Source organism: Mustela putorius, unplaced genomic scaffold (assembly GCF_011764305.1).
Source record: "Mustela putorius furo isolate JIRA1106 unplaced genomic scaffold, ASM1176430v1.1 tig00000992_pilon_pilon_pilon, whole genome shotgun sequence".
Taxonomy (NCBI): domain Eukaryota; kingdom Metazoa; phylum Chordata; class Mammalia; order Carnivora; family Mustelidae; genus Mustela; species Mustela putorius.
The window spans coordinates 3,711,561-3,730,177 of NW_025421526.1; the positions used below are offsets into that span (position 1 = coordinate 3,711,561).

The window sequence follows — 18,617 nt, forward strand, 5'->3', positions numbered from 1 at the left end:
ATCCTTACCTTGTTTAAGCTTTGCTAATGCCTAATTTTGATGAAATATAGTGTGTTCTTTTCAGCTACTGATTGTATATGTGATTGACATCCTTTCTTAAATAAGTTGATTTGTAAGGTTTCATGGATTATCAGCCACATCCTAGTCCACTTGTAAAGTGGAGAATGAACCTGGCTATATTCAGTTAAATAATTCTGTGGTACAGATTTTCCCCCTCATGATAAAATTTGAAAGTGTAATGTTTTAGAATTTTTGAGGGTAAAGTTAAAAAATTTGTTTAAAAATTTTTAGTTGTTAAATTATTTTAAACCTGTTTTGAAAATTAGAGATGTATTGTTTCTTTTGGGTGCACATCACCAATTAATACGTTTGATTTCAGATCTACATCTTACTGCTTTGTAAACTTCGCCGAGGTAAAATGAAACCATTTGGCTACTTGAACTGATCTACGTTACATAGGTTTTTCCAATTGACATTGCAGTAGCTGACATACCAGAAATAGCAGTGACGAAACAATACATCTTCCATGCTCTGAATTGGCATAATGCTAAATTCAAATGTAGCTAATTTTCTTAGAGACTATGGAATATGTTTTCTTAGTTCAAGTATTGTTAAAACATTTGAGATGTGAAAGGTAGTGCTTTCTTTACACTAGCAGAATGTATTCAGAATGTTTGCATATACTAGGATTATAAAAGTTTAGTTAGTTTTGCAACATAACTCATTTTTCTAACTCTAATACTGGTTTAAGATTATTTTAAAAATATAAGTAGATCGTTCTAAATTGAAAACCATAATTTATAAATACTCAATTCTTTTCTAAGGGTGAAACTTTATTTTAAGTTTTTTTAAAATATGAAATTAAATAACATACATTCTAGAATATTGTGTGTTGTCCTGAAAGTTAAGGGAACTTGGGGTAACTAAAATTCTGTAACTTTTGGTTGGGTAAAGATATACTTAAAATAAAGCATTCCCTTCGTAATTCAGATCCATTCTCAACATATTGGTGTTAATAAAAGAATATGTAGAAAGTTTATGTAAATATTAAATTATTTTAGAGTATTTCCTAGTGTTAAAAGTACTAATGCACAGTATATTAATCATAATGATAGCAGTTTGAAATTTTGGTACTATATTCACTTAAAACTTAACTGTGGGGTGATGCCGATATTAACATTTATGTCTCATTTCTTTGCAGCAAGGAGTGAATAATGCTGAAAAATTTGACTATGTAAGTGCAATATGGAATTCAGTTTTTGTGCTATATTTATATTCCTTATGTATTTGTTTTTTGACTAGCACTTTCTAATTTCGGTTTATAGGTGATGCAGTTTTTGAATAAGATGGCTGGCAATGAATATGTTGGATTCAGTAATGCAACGTGAGTCTGATTTGTGGTTTAAGTTTTTTATAATAGGCCAGGCCTCTTTAAATTAACAAACGTAACTAGATTATAGAATTCTATTTTAAATGCTGTCTTGTCCCACTTCTCTCCCTCCTTTTCCCACCCCTCTCCCTGTTGTAATACACAGTATACTTCGAGTTGGTCCTAGGGTTTACTTCAGGGAGTAAATAAATGCTTTCAACAGTTTTGATAAACTTCTTGTGGGTAATTATAGAGTTAGAAGGGAACCCAACTGTACCTTAAATTACTGGTAATTAGGGATACCTGGGTGGCTCCTTCGGCTCAGGTCAAGATTGCAGGGTCCTGGGATCGAGTCCCACACTCTGGTCCTTGCTCAGCAGGGAGCCTGCTTCTCTCTCTGCCTGCCACTCCTCCTGCTTGTGTGTTCTCTCTCTCTCTGACAAATAAAATCTTTTTAAAAAATTGCTGATAGTTACTTTTTTTTTTTGCCTGTGATACATGTTTTATGTCTCTCTCTCTTTTTAAAGAATTTATTTATTTACTCATTTTGAGAGCAAGAGAGCATGTGTGAGCCGGGGTGGGGGCGGGGGAGCAGAGGGAGAGGGACAAACCGACTCCGGGCTGAACGAGGGACCCATCTTGGGGTCAGTTCCCATGGCCCTGAGGTTATGACTGAGCAGAAAGCAAGAGTTGGACACTTAACTGTGAGCCACCCAGGTGCCCCGGTCTTACCTCTCTCAGTTTCTCTGCCTGGCTAACTTGACTTTGACCCCAAGTTTTAAATTTTGAAATTGGCCAGTCTACAGAAAAATTGAAAGAATAAACAATGAATATCTGGATATTTTCTGATTAATATTTTGTCTCGTTTGCTTTTCCTCAACCTCTTTCTTTAAATAGTATTTAAAAAGATGTGTATCTCTCTCTATGTGTACATGTATGTAAATATACATGATTATGATGGGATTATTTTCCTGAACTAATAGAACAACATTTCACCCTTAAATAACTCAACGTGCGTATTCTAAGAATAAGGACAGTCTCCTACATAATCACAACACCATCAACAAATTTAAGGTCACTAACATTAATTTAAAAATATCTTCAATATGTAAATGTCCCCAACTGTCCCCTAAATGCCTGTTATAGCCTTTTTTCCCCAGGAATTAATTAAGGTTCATGCAAGGCATTTTTGTCTCTTTTGCTTTATTGAAATGGAAGAGATCCCCCTGCCCTAAACCCTTGCTTCATGAAATTTTATTAAATGGTTTTCTTTGAGGAGTGCCAATCACTTTTTTTACCAAGTAGGAATTAACTAACTTTCTCTGTGAAGGACCAGATAGTAAATATTTCAGACTTATGGGCCATAGAGACTCTGTTTCAACTACTCATTTCTACTGTTTTGGTAAGAAAGTAGCTATAGACAATATGAGGTGGTGTTCCAAGAAACTTTATTTATGAAAATAGGCAGCAGGCTACATCTGGCCCATGGGCTATAGTGGATATTTTCCATTTTGAATAGGTCTGTTGTTTCCTGTGGTTAGATAAAGCTGACACAGTTTTGTCATGACTGCTAACTAGGTGATACTTTGTACTACATGTTTCAGGAGGCAAAAATTTTCTGCTGTACCAACTTTTATTCATCTGCTTAAATATCTTTTCCCAGAAGTTTTTCGTGAATCGCATCTCAGCTCTCTCCTGTGGTCTCATATTACCATAATTAATTGAGCTTACTCTTTGTCTCTCTGTCCCATCACTGCTGTTAGATTCTGATCTCCGTTAGACCTGGATAGAATATCTTCCGGTTCACTTTTGTATTCCTGTTACCTGGCAGATAATAGGCACTTGATTTAGTGTTTGTTGAACAGAGCCAGTGCTGGGCAGAGTAGTCATTGCTGAGTAGTTACTGCACTGTGCTGATTTTTTTTAAAGGCATGGCAGGTTGACAAGTTTATTTTCCAGAGCTTTTCCACATTCAGCATTGTTTTTCTGACCACAGAAACATTAAAACGTGTAGTTAGAGGGGACTGCCACCCCCACCTCCATGATTGATAATACAAAGTGTGTCACCCATGTTTCCTCTTGTCAGCAGCCTTCTGGAAACTTGGAGGTTGATTTCTCAAATGTACTGCAAATTAAATCTGTCTAAAATTAAAACTCATTCTTTTTCTTCTCAAACTGCTCTTTTCTCCCATCAGTTGATATCATGATCCTTTCAGTAGACTGCATTAGAAATCTAGACTTCTGTACCAGACTTCATTCCCCCTGTTTCTCCTCTTTCCCATCAGGTTGGAAGATTTGCTGAACTGCTCTCATGTTTGATCGCTCCTCTCCTTCCATTCCTATCACCACTACCTAAGTTCAGGCTTTCAGTGGCTCTTAACACTCCAGTCTCCTAATAACGTCAGTCCTCTTTTTTTCCCTTTTCCCAAACTGATGTTAGAGTTACCCTTCCAAAGTGTAGATCTTCCTAGGTAATTTGATTGGAAGCCTTTAAGCTTTCTTTTTGTTGACAGGAGCCATTTTAAGCATTTATCGGTCTTGATAATGTGGTTCTAGTCTCCTTTGTTAGTTCGATGTTTCTCCACTCTTTTCCATGAACCCTATTTCCCAGATACATCAGAATATGTGCCATTCTTCAGTGAAATTCTGTCTTTTAAACGTTTTACCTTTGTGCTACATGGAATTTGCCACTGCCTAGGCTTCCCCCTGAAATCTGTTAATCCAACAAATGCTGAAAGGCCCATTTCATTTGTCCCTCTCTCAGTGAAATGTCCATTCATTCCCTCAGTTGGAATTGATTATTATACTTTTTGAGGATCCAGAAGATTCTGCAACTTTTTAGTATATTTTTTAATGGTGGAATATTTGATAATTTTAAAATTAGCTTCTTTATTCACAAAATATGGAGATTAGAAAGGGCGTACCTCACTTCAGTCCTTTTACAGCTGAGGAAGTTAAGGCTACAAGAATTGTCGCTTAAATGACTTCCTCAAGACACATAGCTAGCCTATTTGACAGAACTGGGACTGGAACCTAGCAGTCTTTACTCTTGCTATATAAATTAAACTACAGAACAATCATACTCTTATACGAAATAAGTAGAGAAATTTTCTAAATAGAGTAATTTTCTTTTCTTCCTAGGTTTCAGTCTGAAAGAGAAAGTGGAGATCGAAACTTTGCAATAGGATATTACCTAAAAGAAAAAAAGGTTTTTGAATTTTTGTTTCTATTCCAAATTATTTTATTTAGTAAAATACATTGGGATGTATGCTAAGAACTCAGCAACAACTTATAAGCAACTACCTATTGCTATTTAAGTGCAGAAATTTTTACAAAACACTCTTGAGGTTAATGGTGTCAAAATGGTAATAATATTAAATTGTTTTAAAATCGGCAGTATTCAAGTATTTGACTAGTTTTCTTAATGCAACTTTTGCTTGAGGATTAGCCTATTTTTCCAAAGTGTAATGCCAGACTATTGTTGATTAAATTTGATTCTTAAATTTTAAGAGTGGTCCAGTAACTTAGTTTATGAATTATGAATCAGTTTATAGTATTTAGAAATCTGTATATGATGTAGTTTTATTTTATTGTTCTTCATTATTTCATATTTATACTGTTTATAAATTATGTGCTGTTTTCTCAAGGTGAAACATTTGTGTACATTTTAAATTTAATCTTTATGTGTCTTTTAGTTATGTGCATATATTCTTGTCTTTAATTGCCCTTCTGTTTTTTCAGTGTTTTCCAGAAGGCACAGACATGGTTGGTATATTAGACTTCTATTTCCAGGTAATATACTTTACTGTATGAATTGTGTATATAAATAGGTGTATCACACTTTGCAGAATCATGGCTTCAGGTTAAGATAGAATACATTTACCATTGACCTTCCCAAAAAAGCCTTCGTAAAAGATAATTTCATGTCTTTTTCTCCTAAAATATCATGCCTCAGAATGTAAGAGGGAGTTTTTTTCTGTAAAAACACTATATTTAAGAAGTGTCAAAAATGATGTATAACTCTAGAAATTCACTTGTCCTTATTTAAACTAAGCTGACTTCTTAGCTTTTCAATTTTGGAGAATTTATTTGTTTATCAGAGGGTTTATATTCAGCATCTTGAAGAGGCAGTTTCTTGGTTGGTTTAATTCATTTTTGCAGTGTCATATGATGGGTTTTTTTCTTAGTTAAAGTAGCTCTCCGCATTCGTGAGAGAGGTGGGCCACACATATAATCTGTGGTTATAGAACTTGGTTTTAAATAACCTTCCAGGACAGCTCTCTTTTCTCCCTGTGTTTTCAGTTCATTTCATTCCTACAGATACAGTAACATTGGAGCCTCCGATGGGTTATCATATCAAGCTACATAGTAACAAATTACTTTCCATTGATTTCTAGTTAACCTTACATTTATCTGTCTGTACAAGATGTGCTTGAATTTAGAATTAGTGGTCATCTTCAAGAATATATAAGGAAGATTGATAATGAAGTAGATTTTGATGGCAGTTTGTCACCTGCTATAATGTAAAGAGTTGTGAATCGAGAATCCAGACTATCAATATAAAATCAAGGTCTAATCTGGCCACTTTTTAAACATGTGACCTAATTTCAGTTACTTAGACCTTGTTTTATTATGTATAGCACATGTTTACCCTAACTTTCTGCATTACATTGAAGATAATATGAGATGATATGTGTGAAATTCCTTTGAATCCAAAAGGTATTATATATAGTATCATATTTACTTATACCCAGTAGCCCTATTTTTTGCCCTAGCCCGTATGAATTTCTTCCATACATTAATGCTTCTTTTCCTTTGATATACATACTTTACTTTGGCTATTACAGCCTAGGTGCTACTAATCTACTGTGAAATGTCTGTACTTCTGGGCAAAAATTAAGAGAAGACCATAGAAGCCTTACTTTTTTGGAGAAGGGCTACATGTAATTGAACATCCATCAGGGTATCAGGAAAGCACTTTCAGATTGGGATTTGTAAAATTAGTAGTGTATCATTTTGTGACAAACAAAATTCCAATTAATACCAAGTATAAATTGGGAAATGATCATTGGAATTTAAATCTTACTTATTTTAGAAAGTTTCATGATTAAATCTGCTCTAAGTCTTTGCTGTCTGGGTCGTATAGTAATTAGGTTTTCTAGTTTTGAAGAAATAGGGAAGAGATTTTAATACAAATAAAAGTAAAAGTCAGGCAAAAAGTGGCTCCCCGTCAGTTTCCTAATGCACTGTAGCTAGTTTTCCTCTTGCTCTCCCAAACCCCTCTGTGCCTCTTGTAGAATCTTGAACTATGGATAAGGAAAGCTTACACTTTGAGAACCTAGTCTTTTCCTCCTGTTCCCTCTTCCTATCTTCTCTTCTGCTTGCTCCCCTTCACCCACAGTTTTGGTTACTATAAAGGAAAAATAAAATGGAGCATATTTTTATTGTTTACATTTTACGGGTAAATTTGGGTTTGCTATGATAAACTGTTTCCATTATTTTGACTGTATTTAAATGTGAAAATTCTAAACTATACTGCACCTAGACTTTGCCTTTTTTTATTGATTATAATTTATCCAGCACCCATAATCAGTATCAAAGAAATATTTGAATATTGATAAGTGACTTAAAAGGTAGCGTTTTGATTTAGGCACACAGAATATCCAGGCTAGAGCCATCTTAGAGTTTTCTTCCCTTAATTTTTTACATATAGCTACAAAGGGATGCTGAACTTTGCCATAGTGAAATGTCAGGCATTTTAGCATTTTTTCCTTGAGTGGTAATTTCTCATGTAGGTGCTGTCTATCATACTACTCGTGTATGTTGCTTTATCTTAAAAATATATCATGGCTCCTTTTTCTTTTGATTTAAAAACAATTGTTAGAAAGTATTAATATTTAAACAACTTTTAATATCATTTGGGCAGTTACAAATGTTAGTGCTTAGGGTCTGGCTCTTCCTATCCTAGTTTTGCTGTTAGAAGACTATGTAACTGGGCAAATTGGGATAAACCTTAAAGGGGCTTGAACTTTGTTCAAATTAAAATCTTTGGAATGATATTAAGTTATATCAAAATAATTCCCTTAGAAGAAAGATTTCAGATCTGTATAAAATACCAGATGAAACAGATTACCTTAGAAGTCAACTGCAGTACAAAAAATAGTGTGAATTTAGATTTTCAGACAGTTTTTTCTTCCTTTTAGTTATGCTCCATTGAAGTAACTTGTGAATCAGCCAGTGTGATGGCTGCGACGCTCGCTAACGGAGGTTTCTGTCCGATTACTGGGGAGAGAGTACTGAGCCCTGAAGCAGTTCGGAATACGCTGAGTTTGATGCACTCCTGTGGCATGTATGATTTCTCAGGGCAGTTTGCTTTCCATGTAAGTAATTGTTTGATCTCAGTTTTCTACTGCAAGAAACTAGTCTGGACTAGTTCTTTTAAAAATACAGTTTGAACTTTGGTTCTAAAGCTGAACAAAAAACAAGAGAGACTTGTTTTCAAGGTTAATTTGTTACAGACTTGGTAAGGAAAAGAGTTAAGCAGTCTACCAGATATTCTTGAGTACTTGAAGTTTAATTTATAGAACCGCATGACTTCTACTTTTAAGGCATTCCAATGTGCACGGTTAGTATAGACTTTCTTTGCTTTTTCTTAATATTTAGCATTATGGTGATTACATACACTCAAGAACTCCTTATGTTCAGAAGGTGCACATAATTGTGATGTTTAACATCTTTGGTTATTGTCGTAGATATTTTAAAGCACTTGAAGTATATTTAACAAAAATATACTGCATAAAGCTCTGTTGTGCCCTTGTGACATTTGTGTACACTTGTGAAATCTATAGACTTTCTTACTCATGCTTATGTGAAGACATAATGCCCTAAAAAAATTTCACTTGAAATTTTTTAAACAGAAAAATGGAGAAATGCATTTAATGTGTTATGTACTACTCAACTTCAGTAATTATCAATGCATGACCAATATTGTTTATCTTTATTTCATACTCTTGCTGTAGTTTAATATGTAATTCTAAATGATAAGGACGTTTTTAAAAAAACCATAGCAGCATTATTACATCATAAAAAGATAAAAACAACTTAGTCTTTTAATAGCATCAAAATATTTAATGTTCACCTGATCTGGATTGTCTTATAAATTATTTTCTAGTTTGACTTGGGTTGCAAATAAGGGGCATACACTGTGATTGGTTGTATCTCCCTTTATTGTTATTTCTAAAATCTGTGTTCTCCCCCTTGGCCTTTCTTTTTTCTTGTTTTTAGTTGAAAAAACTGGGTCACTTATCCTGTACAGTTCCTCACAGTCTAGATTTTGTTTATTTTATCCATACCATTGTTCTTTGTATCTTGCATTCCTGGTAAATTGGTATATCCCATTCAGGTGATTTTTTTTTTTCCTTAGGTTTTATGCAAGATTAGTTCTAGCAATAGATACTCAATATCAGAATGTTAGTAAGCCATTAGTGCATACTGCCCTGATGATATTAATATTGTCTTTTATCATAGTTACTGTCAAGTATAGAATGCAAACTTAAAAGTTTTGAAGAGGAATAGTTTAAATTACCATCTTACTTGTCTTCCTCAGACAGTTCTCTGACAGTATATCAGAGAATCTTTCTTTTTTTTCGGTTTTTTAAAATTTTTAAAGATTTTATTTATTTGACAGAGAGACCTAGCAAGAGAAGGCATGCAAGCAGGGGGTAGAGAGGGAACACAAGCAGTGGGAGAGGGAGAAGTAGGCTCCCTCCAGCAGAGCCCAATGTGGGGCTTGATCCTAGGACCCTGGGGTCATGACCTGAGCGGAAGGCAGATGCTAATGACTGAGCCACCCCTACAGAGAATCTTTTAAGAAGCTATAATTTTTCATTGTTCTCTAGTCATAGAATATCTTTTTCAAAGTAACTTTTTATACTTGAATTCATATTTATTATAGAATTAAAAAATAATAGGCCAAGAGACTAAAATAAAAACATGCATAGCCCCACAATTTATGATGTAATGGACTTTAATCCTTAGAGTATATCTTTTCAAATTTTTTTATATTCAAATATATTTCAGCTCTAATAGTGTTTTCTCATTTATTCCTTATATACATGTTGAAAGATACTTTTCCACAACATTTGTAATGTTAGAATTCTGTGTGTATGTAAACCAAAATTTTTAAGCCGATTCCCTTATTGTTGGACGTACCCTCCCTTTTTTAAAAAATGTTAACATGAATATCTTTCTCTTCAAATTATTTTCAGGTTGGTCTTCCTGCAAAATCCGGAGTTGCTGGGGGCATTCTTTTAGTTGTGCCCAATGTCATGGGCATGATGTGCTGGTCTCCTCCTCTGGACAAGATGGGCAACAGTGTTAAGGGAATTCATTTCTGTCATGTAAGCAAATTTTCGTAATGAAAATAATGGTCATATAAGTGGAACATCCAGTGATTCCATTTTTTAAATTTTTGATTGCAATATAGTTAATACATGATGATATATATGAGTTTCAGGTGTATAATATAGTGATTCAGTAATTCTGTACATGATCCATTGTTCATCATGATAAGTGCAGTCTTAATCCCCTTCACCTATTTCACCCATCTCCCTACCCACCTCTCTGGTAACCAGCAGTTCTCTATAGTTGAGTCCATTTTTAGTTTATCTCTTTTTTTTCCCCCTCTTTATTTGTTTTATTTCTTAAATTCTACAAACAAGTGAAATCATATGCTATTTTTCTTTCTCTGACTGGCTTACTTCACTCAGTATTATACTCTGGATCCATCCATGTTATAGCCAAATGGAAAGATTTCATTCTTCTTTACGGCTGAATAATATTCCATTGTGTATGTATGTACACATCACTTCTTTATTCCATGTATCCGTCAGCGGCACTTGGGCTCTTTCCATAGTTTGGCGATTGTAAATAATGCTCCAGTAAACATAGGGGTGCATATATCCCTTCAAATTAGTGTTTTCGTATTTTGGGGATAAATGCCAAATAGAATGATTACTGGATATAGGATAGTTCTTTCTTAACATTTTTTTTAGACTTTTTAAGGACACGTCATACTGTTTTCCATAGTGGCTGCGCCAGTTTACATGCCAGTCAACAGTGCACAAAGGTTCCTTTTTCTCCACATCCTCACCAACACTTGTTTCTTTAGTTTCTGATTTTAGCCATTCTGAGAAGTGTGAAGTACTACCTCATTGTGGTTTTGATTTGCATTACCCTGGCGATGAGTGATGTTGAGCATCTTTTCATGTGTCTGTTGGCCATCTGCATGTCTTTGGAGAAATGTCTGTTCATGTCTTCTGTCCATTTGGTAATCAGATAATTTGATTTTTGGGTGTTCAGTTGTATCAGTTCCTTACATATTTTAGATACTGACCCTTTATTTTAATAGGTAATTTTGAGGTATCTTCTCCCTTTCATTAGGGTGTTTTTAGTTTGGTTGATTGTTTCCTTTGCTGTGCAGAAACTTTATTTTGATGTAGTCCCAATACTTTATTTTTGCTTTTGTTTTCTTTGCTTCAGGAGACATACCTAGAAAGATGTTGGCTGTAGTTCCTTAATCCATTTTGAGTTGATTTTTGTGTATGGTGTAAGAAAATGGTCCACTTTCATTATTTTGCATGTAGTTGTCTAGTTTCCCTAACACCACTCATTGAAGAGTCTGTCTTTTTAAACCATTGCATATTCTTTCCTACTTTGTCAAAGATTAGTTGACCATATAATTATGGGTTTAATTCCGGATGTTTTGTTCTGTTTCATTGATATCTGTGTCTGTTTTTGTGCCTGCACCATGCTGTTTTATTATGGCTTCGTAATATAACTTGAAGTCTGGAATTGTGATACCTTGGTTTTGTTCTTTTTTAAGATTGCTTTGGCTATGTAGAGTCTTTTGTGGGTTTTATGCAAATTTCAGGCTTGTTTGTTCTAGTTCTATGAAAAATGCTTTTGGTATTTTGATAGAATTACATTAAATCTGTAGATTGCTTTGAGTAGTGTAGACATCTTAACAATATTTGTTCTTCCATTCCATGAGCATGGAATGTCTTTTCCATTGCTTTGTGTCATTTTCGTTAGCATTTTAGAGTTCAGAGTACAGGTCTTTCCTCTTTGGTTAAGTTTATTCCTAGGTATTTTATTATTTTTGGTGCAATTATAAATGGGATTTCTTTCTTACTTTCTGTGGTTTCATTATTAGTGTGTAAAACTAATAATCCAATAGCATTGGATTTCTGTATATTGATTTTGTATCCTGTGACTTTACTGAATTCATTTATCAGTTCTAGTAGTTTTTTGGTGGAGTCTTTAGGGTTTTCTAGAGTATCATTTCATCTGCAAATAGTGAAAGTTTTACTTCTTTGTTATCAGTTTGGATGCTTTCTGTTTCTTTTATTGTCTGATTGCTTTGGTTAGGACTTCCAATACTGTGTTGAATACAAGTGGTGAGAGTAGACATCTTGTTCTTGATCTTAAGGGAAAAGCTTTCAAGTTTTTTTCCCTATTAGGTATGATGTTAGCTGTGGGTAACATCATATATGGTCTTTATTGTGTTGAGGTATATTCCCTCTAAACCTACTTTGTTGAAGGTTTTTATCATGAGTGGATATTGTATGATAATGATCATATAAGTGGAACCATCCAGTGATTCTTTTTTTTTTTTTTAAGTCATTTCGGTAGTTTTTTTGCTTGTTGCCATTCTGCCTGCGTATCTGCCAGTTACTGGGATAGCTGTGGAAGTACTCATAGAGGAACTTCAAATTGCTTCCTTCAGACAGTTCCCTTATATTCATTCCCACAGAAAATTATGTTTGAAGTTGATGTTTTAATTGTCATGGTTTTAAATAGTTTTCAGTTTCCAAAAGCTCAACTAAAATTATTAAACTTGGAAAGGTTTAAATTTAAAGCCAATTAAGAAATATTATAGTTTATTATATCATCATTAATCTTCATATTTGAATATCTTTATCCATAAACTACCTTGAAAAGTCTGTTTTTTGAGGACATTAGCCCTGCAAAATAAAATTGTTATTACTGTTGATTAGCACAGTATTTTATGTTATCCAAATTTGCTAATATTTCAGCTTCTGGTTTTATGTACATTTACTGCTTCATAGACTCTATATTGTGTACCATAATTTTTCTGCAAACTTTCTCAATTAAAATTCTGATTTATTTTTCAGTTTCTTATAATTTACAAAAGCTAGAGGATGATGTTGGATTGCTTATAGATTATAACCAGAATATTGATTAATATTTTTGTGGTGCTTTACGGTTATTTGATAGAATAGTTCTTTCATATGGCCCATTTTATAGGAAATGAAAGTTAAACAATTTGATGGTTGAGTCCTAGGGTCATGCTTGTAAGCAGTGTGCTCAAAATTTATGTCCCTGTCTTCTCATTCTGATTTCAGTTCTCTTCTTGATTCATCAGGCTGCTTTATAACATGCAGTGGTGTTTTCCATGAGATAGTAGTTAAGTTGGACAATCTTAGTGTGATTTGTTAAAATGTGAAAAAGCAATGGCCAATGAATAGCCAGTTTCTTACACCTGTTCTCTTTATTTACAGGATCTTGTTTCTCTCTGTAATTTCCATAACTATGATAATCTGAGACACTTTGCAAAAAAACTTGATCCTCGAAGAGAAGGTGGTGATCAAAGGGTAAGCAAAATTCTTATTTAGATTATTATGTAATATTTTTCTAAGAGAGAAAATGAGATTCACCTGTTTGAATAGAACTTAGTTTAATTGCTGGTGGCCTCATTATTTGCTAATCACAAATGAATGTACACAAATTGTTGACATATTTACCCTGGACATGATAATATATAGATGTGGCTGTTTTATTTAAATTTAAACTGGTTAGCCTAGCATCAGAGTTTACCCACCACCCATTTTCCTGCTATTTCAAGAAATATTTTTAAGAATTGATTCTGTTAAAAAGAAGAATTAATTCTGTTCCAAGAAAACAACATTAGAAAGTGCTACAATGCTATAAAAGAAAGCCTTGGGGTTTTTTTGCTCTTAATATTTGTCAGTTATACTCTTAAAGTTTATTTTGATGTGGATGGATCTATAAATGGGAAAGGGATTATAGGATTAGTGAAAAATCTTTCAAAGCCTCATAGTTTTAGTGGCCACTACAGATGAAATACTTTCTATAAAAAGTGTTTGATAACAGAATTCTTGACACTCTTAAAGTAATATTTGTTGATATATCAGTGTGTTTGGCTTCATATTATTGCATATACATACTTTTTTTAGAGCTAATATTTAAGAGTCTGAACTTAAATTTCAGAAACAAGATTTTTCGTCTTCATAGTTACTCACTAGAACGAGGACTTGTTTTGAATTTTAATTAAATTCCTTTATATCCCATTTGGGAAATGTAAATAACTAATTAGACTTGAAGCTGATATGAAGCACTTAAAAGTAGAAATTATTTGTATGCATAGTAAGAAAACTTTCATATTGTTAGTTCCAAAGTAACTTATAATAATATATGAGAATTATGCAAAGCCAACAGAATAGAAACTTCCATGAGCATCAACATGAGTAACATGGAACAAAACATCAAAAGGTGGTGGGTGAAAATGTTAACAGATTTTAATAACATTCATTGAAAAATACCGTTTTATAGCTTGGACCTTTCTTCACTCAAGTGCACTAATAAATTATGTATGTTGCTTGAACAACTAGCATTCCTTTGGACCATTGGACTATGAAAGTCTCCAACAAGAACTTGCTTTAAAAGAGACAGTATGGAAAAAAGTGTCACCTGAGTCAAATGAGGACATCTCCACAACTGTAGTGTATAGAATGGAAAGTCTGGGAGAGAAAAGCTAAAGAAGTGGGTTATAGTTCCAGAATGTTCTTCACTTAACCTCTCAAACATCTTTAGCTTTTTTGCATACTATAAATATTTATTTGAGTTTTTTTGTGTTCTCAACCTTGGGTGCTGGAGCCGTAAAGCTTTTTTTCCTTTTAATCTTTTGTATAAAGATAAGAGATTAAAAAGTGGATTTGTTGGTCTTTAAAAAAGTATTTATAAATAAGTAAAGCAAATTTGCTTTATTTTTAAAGATGCAAAAAGGAAAAATTCCTTTACATTTTTTCATGGTATAATTAAAATTTTAACTTAACCCTCCTTTTAAAATAGTAAGAAATATTTAATTTTTTGGTTCTGAAACCCACACATTGAACTCATAAATTTAGTTACATTTTGTTTTTTCTTTCCCAGTTTTAAAATTTATGTGATGTCTATAGGGGCAGTAGAAAGCTATTTCTATGCTAAATACAAAACTAAAAAAGCAAAATTAATGAATCCCAAATTATTTAATATAGCAATAGATTATAAAATTAGCCTAAGTTTACATTTTATGCCATTTTTAGTGATAGATTGCCTTTAAATTTTTAAAACTTCATTTTAAATTTTATCTAATACTTTAAAATATAGATCATGTCTGTGCTTTTTTTATTTTGCAATTCCTCTATGTTCTGTCAAAATTGTCATGTATAGGAGTGTCTTATGTTACTAAAACATTCCAGCCAAAGAATTTCAGAAGTAAGATAATGACATTTCACTGTTAAAAAGCTATAATGGTTACTCAGAAGGAGCAACAGTGAGTGTCCTCAAGTGAGATGTTTACCTAAACAGTTTTATTTTTGTATTACCCACGTTACTTTTTCTATGTTATATTTAAGTATGAATGGTGAAGTCTTGGGTTTTAGCTTTTAATATTTTTATTATCCTAATAATTTCACAAATGCTAATGGATCTTATATGATAAATTATGACGACATCTCATAAAGTTTGTTTTATTTGAACTCTTCTAGAGTACTTAGGAAATGAATTCAGTCTGATGGTAGTAAGCATACTACTAAAATGTTGGATCTGAATCCTTTTGTTTGGTTATAAAAATGCAATATTGAGAATCAAAAATTTTAAGAGAAGGACTATTTTGGGTAATTTACAATGTTTAAAGTCTGTCTTGGCAAAGTGATTGTAAAATTCTTTAGGACCTATTCACACTTCTTCCTTCTTCCAAATATCTCTTCAGTTTTCTCCATAGTATCCCATACCTGCAAGGTGTTTTTTGTTTTTATTTTATTCATTCTTAAACTTGTAGATTTTGGAGGGGCAGTGATGGGTTCTCAGGTCTAGGAGGAGAACTTGATAGTTGATTTTGTTTTTTTGTTTGTTTGTTTGTTTTTAGTGTCATGGCATATATACGGTAGATATAACGCCTATGAAAGTAAATAATAGTGTAATAAAACAGGTTTCACTGAGTAATTTAGATACTGGTTTAAATACAAAAATTTTGATGATATGATGTCTGGAACTTGGGAACTGTGATAATAGAAAAAGAAGTTCCCTTCCAAAGGTGTTGGTCAAAAGCTTTTTGAGCTACCTTTAAATTATTATATGTTAATTTTTAGAGGATTTTATCAAGGGTTTTATGGTTACTTGAATATTTCTCTGAATTACATATGCATATCTCTATTGGATGCTTCCCATTTGGCCATTTCCAAAGGAGAGGGTTTTTATTTGAAGCCCTCACCTCTGCAACACCTTTAAACAGTATCATTTGTACTATGAGTTCCACCAAAGCCATTTGCAGTTGGGGAATGACTTAATTGATAGATTGGGGGGAAAAGCTTTATTTTTTCCCCTATGCTCTAAATTGTTACATTTTACTGTTTCATTTGGAGATTGGTTTTACTTTATAAAATGAAAATTTATTGTTTCCTATTGTGCCCATATGTATAGATTTCAAAATTATGTTGTTAATGTGTGGCACTCACATCGGTAAGGAGTAAATGCACACTTACCAGTGAAGTAATGTTATCTAAGCTAAGTGTTTAAAGAATCTTGTGAGGGTGAGTATCCAGAAATTTTTGTAGGAAGTTATCCAAATGGAAGAAGACGGAAGATACTGTGAATAGACTCCCAAACTTTAAGAAAAAAAAAAAAGAAGAAGGAAAATCTTTGCCAGATTTAAGGACATTCTTTAAATCAATCCCATCAGTATTTTTAATGCCTTTTCAAATAAAGTTCTTGAAAAGTACCTAGTATTGTGGATTTAATGTTTTATGCCATTACAGATTCTTGATATTCAAGCATTTAGAAGTTAGCACATTTGTTTTTCTTTTTTTTTTTTTTTTCATTATTAACATTTCGTTTGAAATGCATAGCCTTCTTGAAATACTTTATTTTAGCATAAATGTTGTGCATTTTATCCTAGTGTTTGGATTAAAACATTTGTGTTATTTAGCTTTCTTTCATTTGCTTTGTATATTTAATATTGTACCTTTTATTTTCCAGTATGCCTACTTTTTGTATTGTACAATAAATTTATTTTAAGCTGATTTTATTGGTTTTTTTTTTTTTTAATGAAAGCAACCCTAGCATTTTAAGTACAAGTAGTTGGAATTTTAACTTAGAAAATTTCTTTTATGATGATACTATTAAAAATGTTTTATATTTTTAATTCTGAGCCTGTTGTGAAGAGATACTGGAAATACTCAAAAGGGCTTTGTTTAATTTTTTTGTTCTTAAGCAAAGTATAGAGTTGGTGGGGTTTTTTGATGGAGAGGACGTTTTCCTATTGGTTGTACTAGAAGTATTTGAATAAAGACTTTTCTCCCAATTTTTTTTTTGGTTGTTTTTCCATTTGACAACTTAAAAAAAAAGTCTACCCTGTATGCTGTTTATGCTTTCTGAGGAAGAGTATCACTGATGTTACTCACTTGTCAGTGTTGTTTTATCTGTTGTCTAGTGGAAGAAAAACATATTGCTAAACCAAATGAAGAGTATCATAATACTGCTTTAGAGTTGTCATTCACAGCAGAGTTTATATCATGTGAAATACCTATAATACAGAAATTCACCTTACCTACGTTTTAAGGAATTTAGTTTCCAGAAGGAGCTTACTTCCTTCTGTATGTTTACACAGCGCAGTCCAAATTTTGAGGCTCCGTGCATTGTACCGTTGACTCTCAACACAAGTTTGAACTGCATGGATCTACTTGTATAATTTAATTTATAGTACAGTACTGTAATGTGTTTTATCTTCCTGATGATTTTCTTAACATTTTTCTCTTACTGTAACATACAGTAAGAGCTTACTGTAGCATACAAAATTTGTTTTAATCACCTCTTTATGTTCTTGGTAAGGCTTGTGGTCAGTGTAGGCTATTAGTGGTTAAGTTTTGGGAGAGTCAAAAGTTATGTGCAGATTTTCAACTATATAGGGGTGAGTGTCCCTAACCCCTACCCCAACATTGTTCAAGGTCAACTGTACTTTAAATATTCTTGTTTGATCAGATCTATCATTTGTATCCATAGAAGATATCCCAAATATATTGTAGACCTTTAAAGCTATTTGAAAGGGAAATACCGTTGTTTATAAGAATTTGTATTTATCTGTGGGATTTTTTATAAAGTTTTTGGGGACTAGTAAATATGGAGTTCCAAGTGTCATGATATATTCAAAATGTAATGTTTCTGATATGCTTACTTTTAAAGATACACTTGGAATTTTTTTGTTGTTTTTAATCCGTTTAAAAGAAAGGGAGAGGTGATTCAGAGCTTGGTGGTCTTGTCTGACAGTGTAGAGTTTTATAGGCATGTACACGTGTGGAAACAAACACTGATATATTCTGAAAAGGTATATATAAATTGTGCATATTACATATGTATGCGTTTGTGAGTACATCTATCTAAGTCTGTCTTTTTATCTGTCCATCCATTTTCCTATCCATCCACCCATCCATGTTCTGAAAATCAGCAGCAATCCTTTCCACATAGTATGTTATGTGTAAATGGTTCTTTGCTTTATTCCTATCCCAAGTTTTATCATAGAACTCTTTAATATTGTTGCCGCCCCCAGGATTTATAAAACATAACGTATTTTACTTGTTCAACTTAACTCTAAAGATTGTGCTTTCTTTTTTTGTGCCGATTCGCTACCTGCACTGTCAGAGTAAGAGAGTAAGAGTATTGGGGAACTCCATACAAGGGAAAACAAGAACATCAAATTTCATGTGGAAAGTTGACTTTATGGCAGTGTCTAAAATTTAATATATGGAAGGATTATATTCAACTTAAAATAAATAATGTATTTCTCATTTTGAATAGCTTATGGAATAGTTTTATTCTAAAAATTTGTATACAATTTTTATTTTAAGAATGTGCTTTACTATTCATTTGTGAAATTTGGGTATTTCTTCTA

At 32.8% G+C, this 18,617-nt stretch overlaps 1 protein-coding gene across 4 annotated transcripts in view; it reads left to right on the forward strand.

Moving 5' to 3' along the window:
- GLS (glutaminase) overlaps nucleotides 1–18,617 on the forward strand; it is a 78,893-nt gene that overhangs the window by 36,968 nt on the left and 23,308 nt on the right. The window contains exons 8-15 of one of the 4 annotated variants that reach the window (XM_045086513.1): nucleotides 1,202–1,234; nucleotides 1,326–1,384; nucleotides 4,511–4,577; nucleotides 5,111–5,161; nucleotides 7,573–7,749; nucleotides 9,637–9,768; nucleotides 12,952–13,044; nucleotides 14,083–17,033. In XM_045086513.1, coding sequence (XP_044942448.1) covers nucleotides 1,202–1,234; nucleotides 1,326–1,384; nucleotides 4,511–4,577; nucleotides 5,111–5,161; nucleotides 7,573–7,749; nucleotides 9,637–9,768; nucleotides 12,952–13,044; nucleotides 14,083–14,229 — 759 coding nt within the window. In that variant the 3' untranslated portion in view covers nucleotides 14,230–17,033. Of the gene's footprint in view, nucleotides 1–379; nucleotides 414–1,201; nucleotides 1,235–1,325; nucleotides 1,385–4,510; nucleotides 4,578–5,110; nucleotides 5,162–7,572; nucleotides 7,750–9,636; nucleotides 9,769–12,951; nucleotides 13,045–14,023; nucleotides 17,034–18,617 lie in introns of those variants that run through there. The other 3 variants (XM_045086514.1, XM_045086515.1, XM_045086512.1) reach the window with 3 other exon arrangements.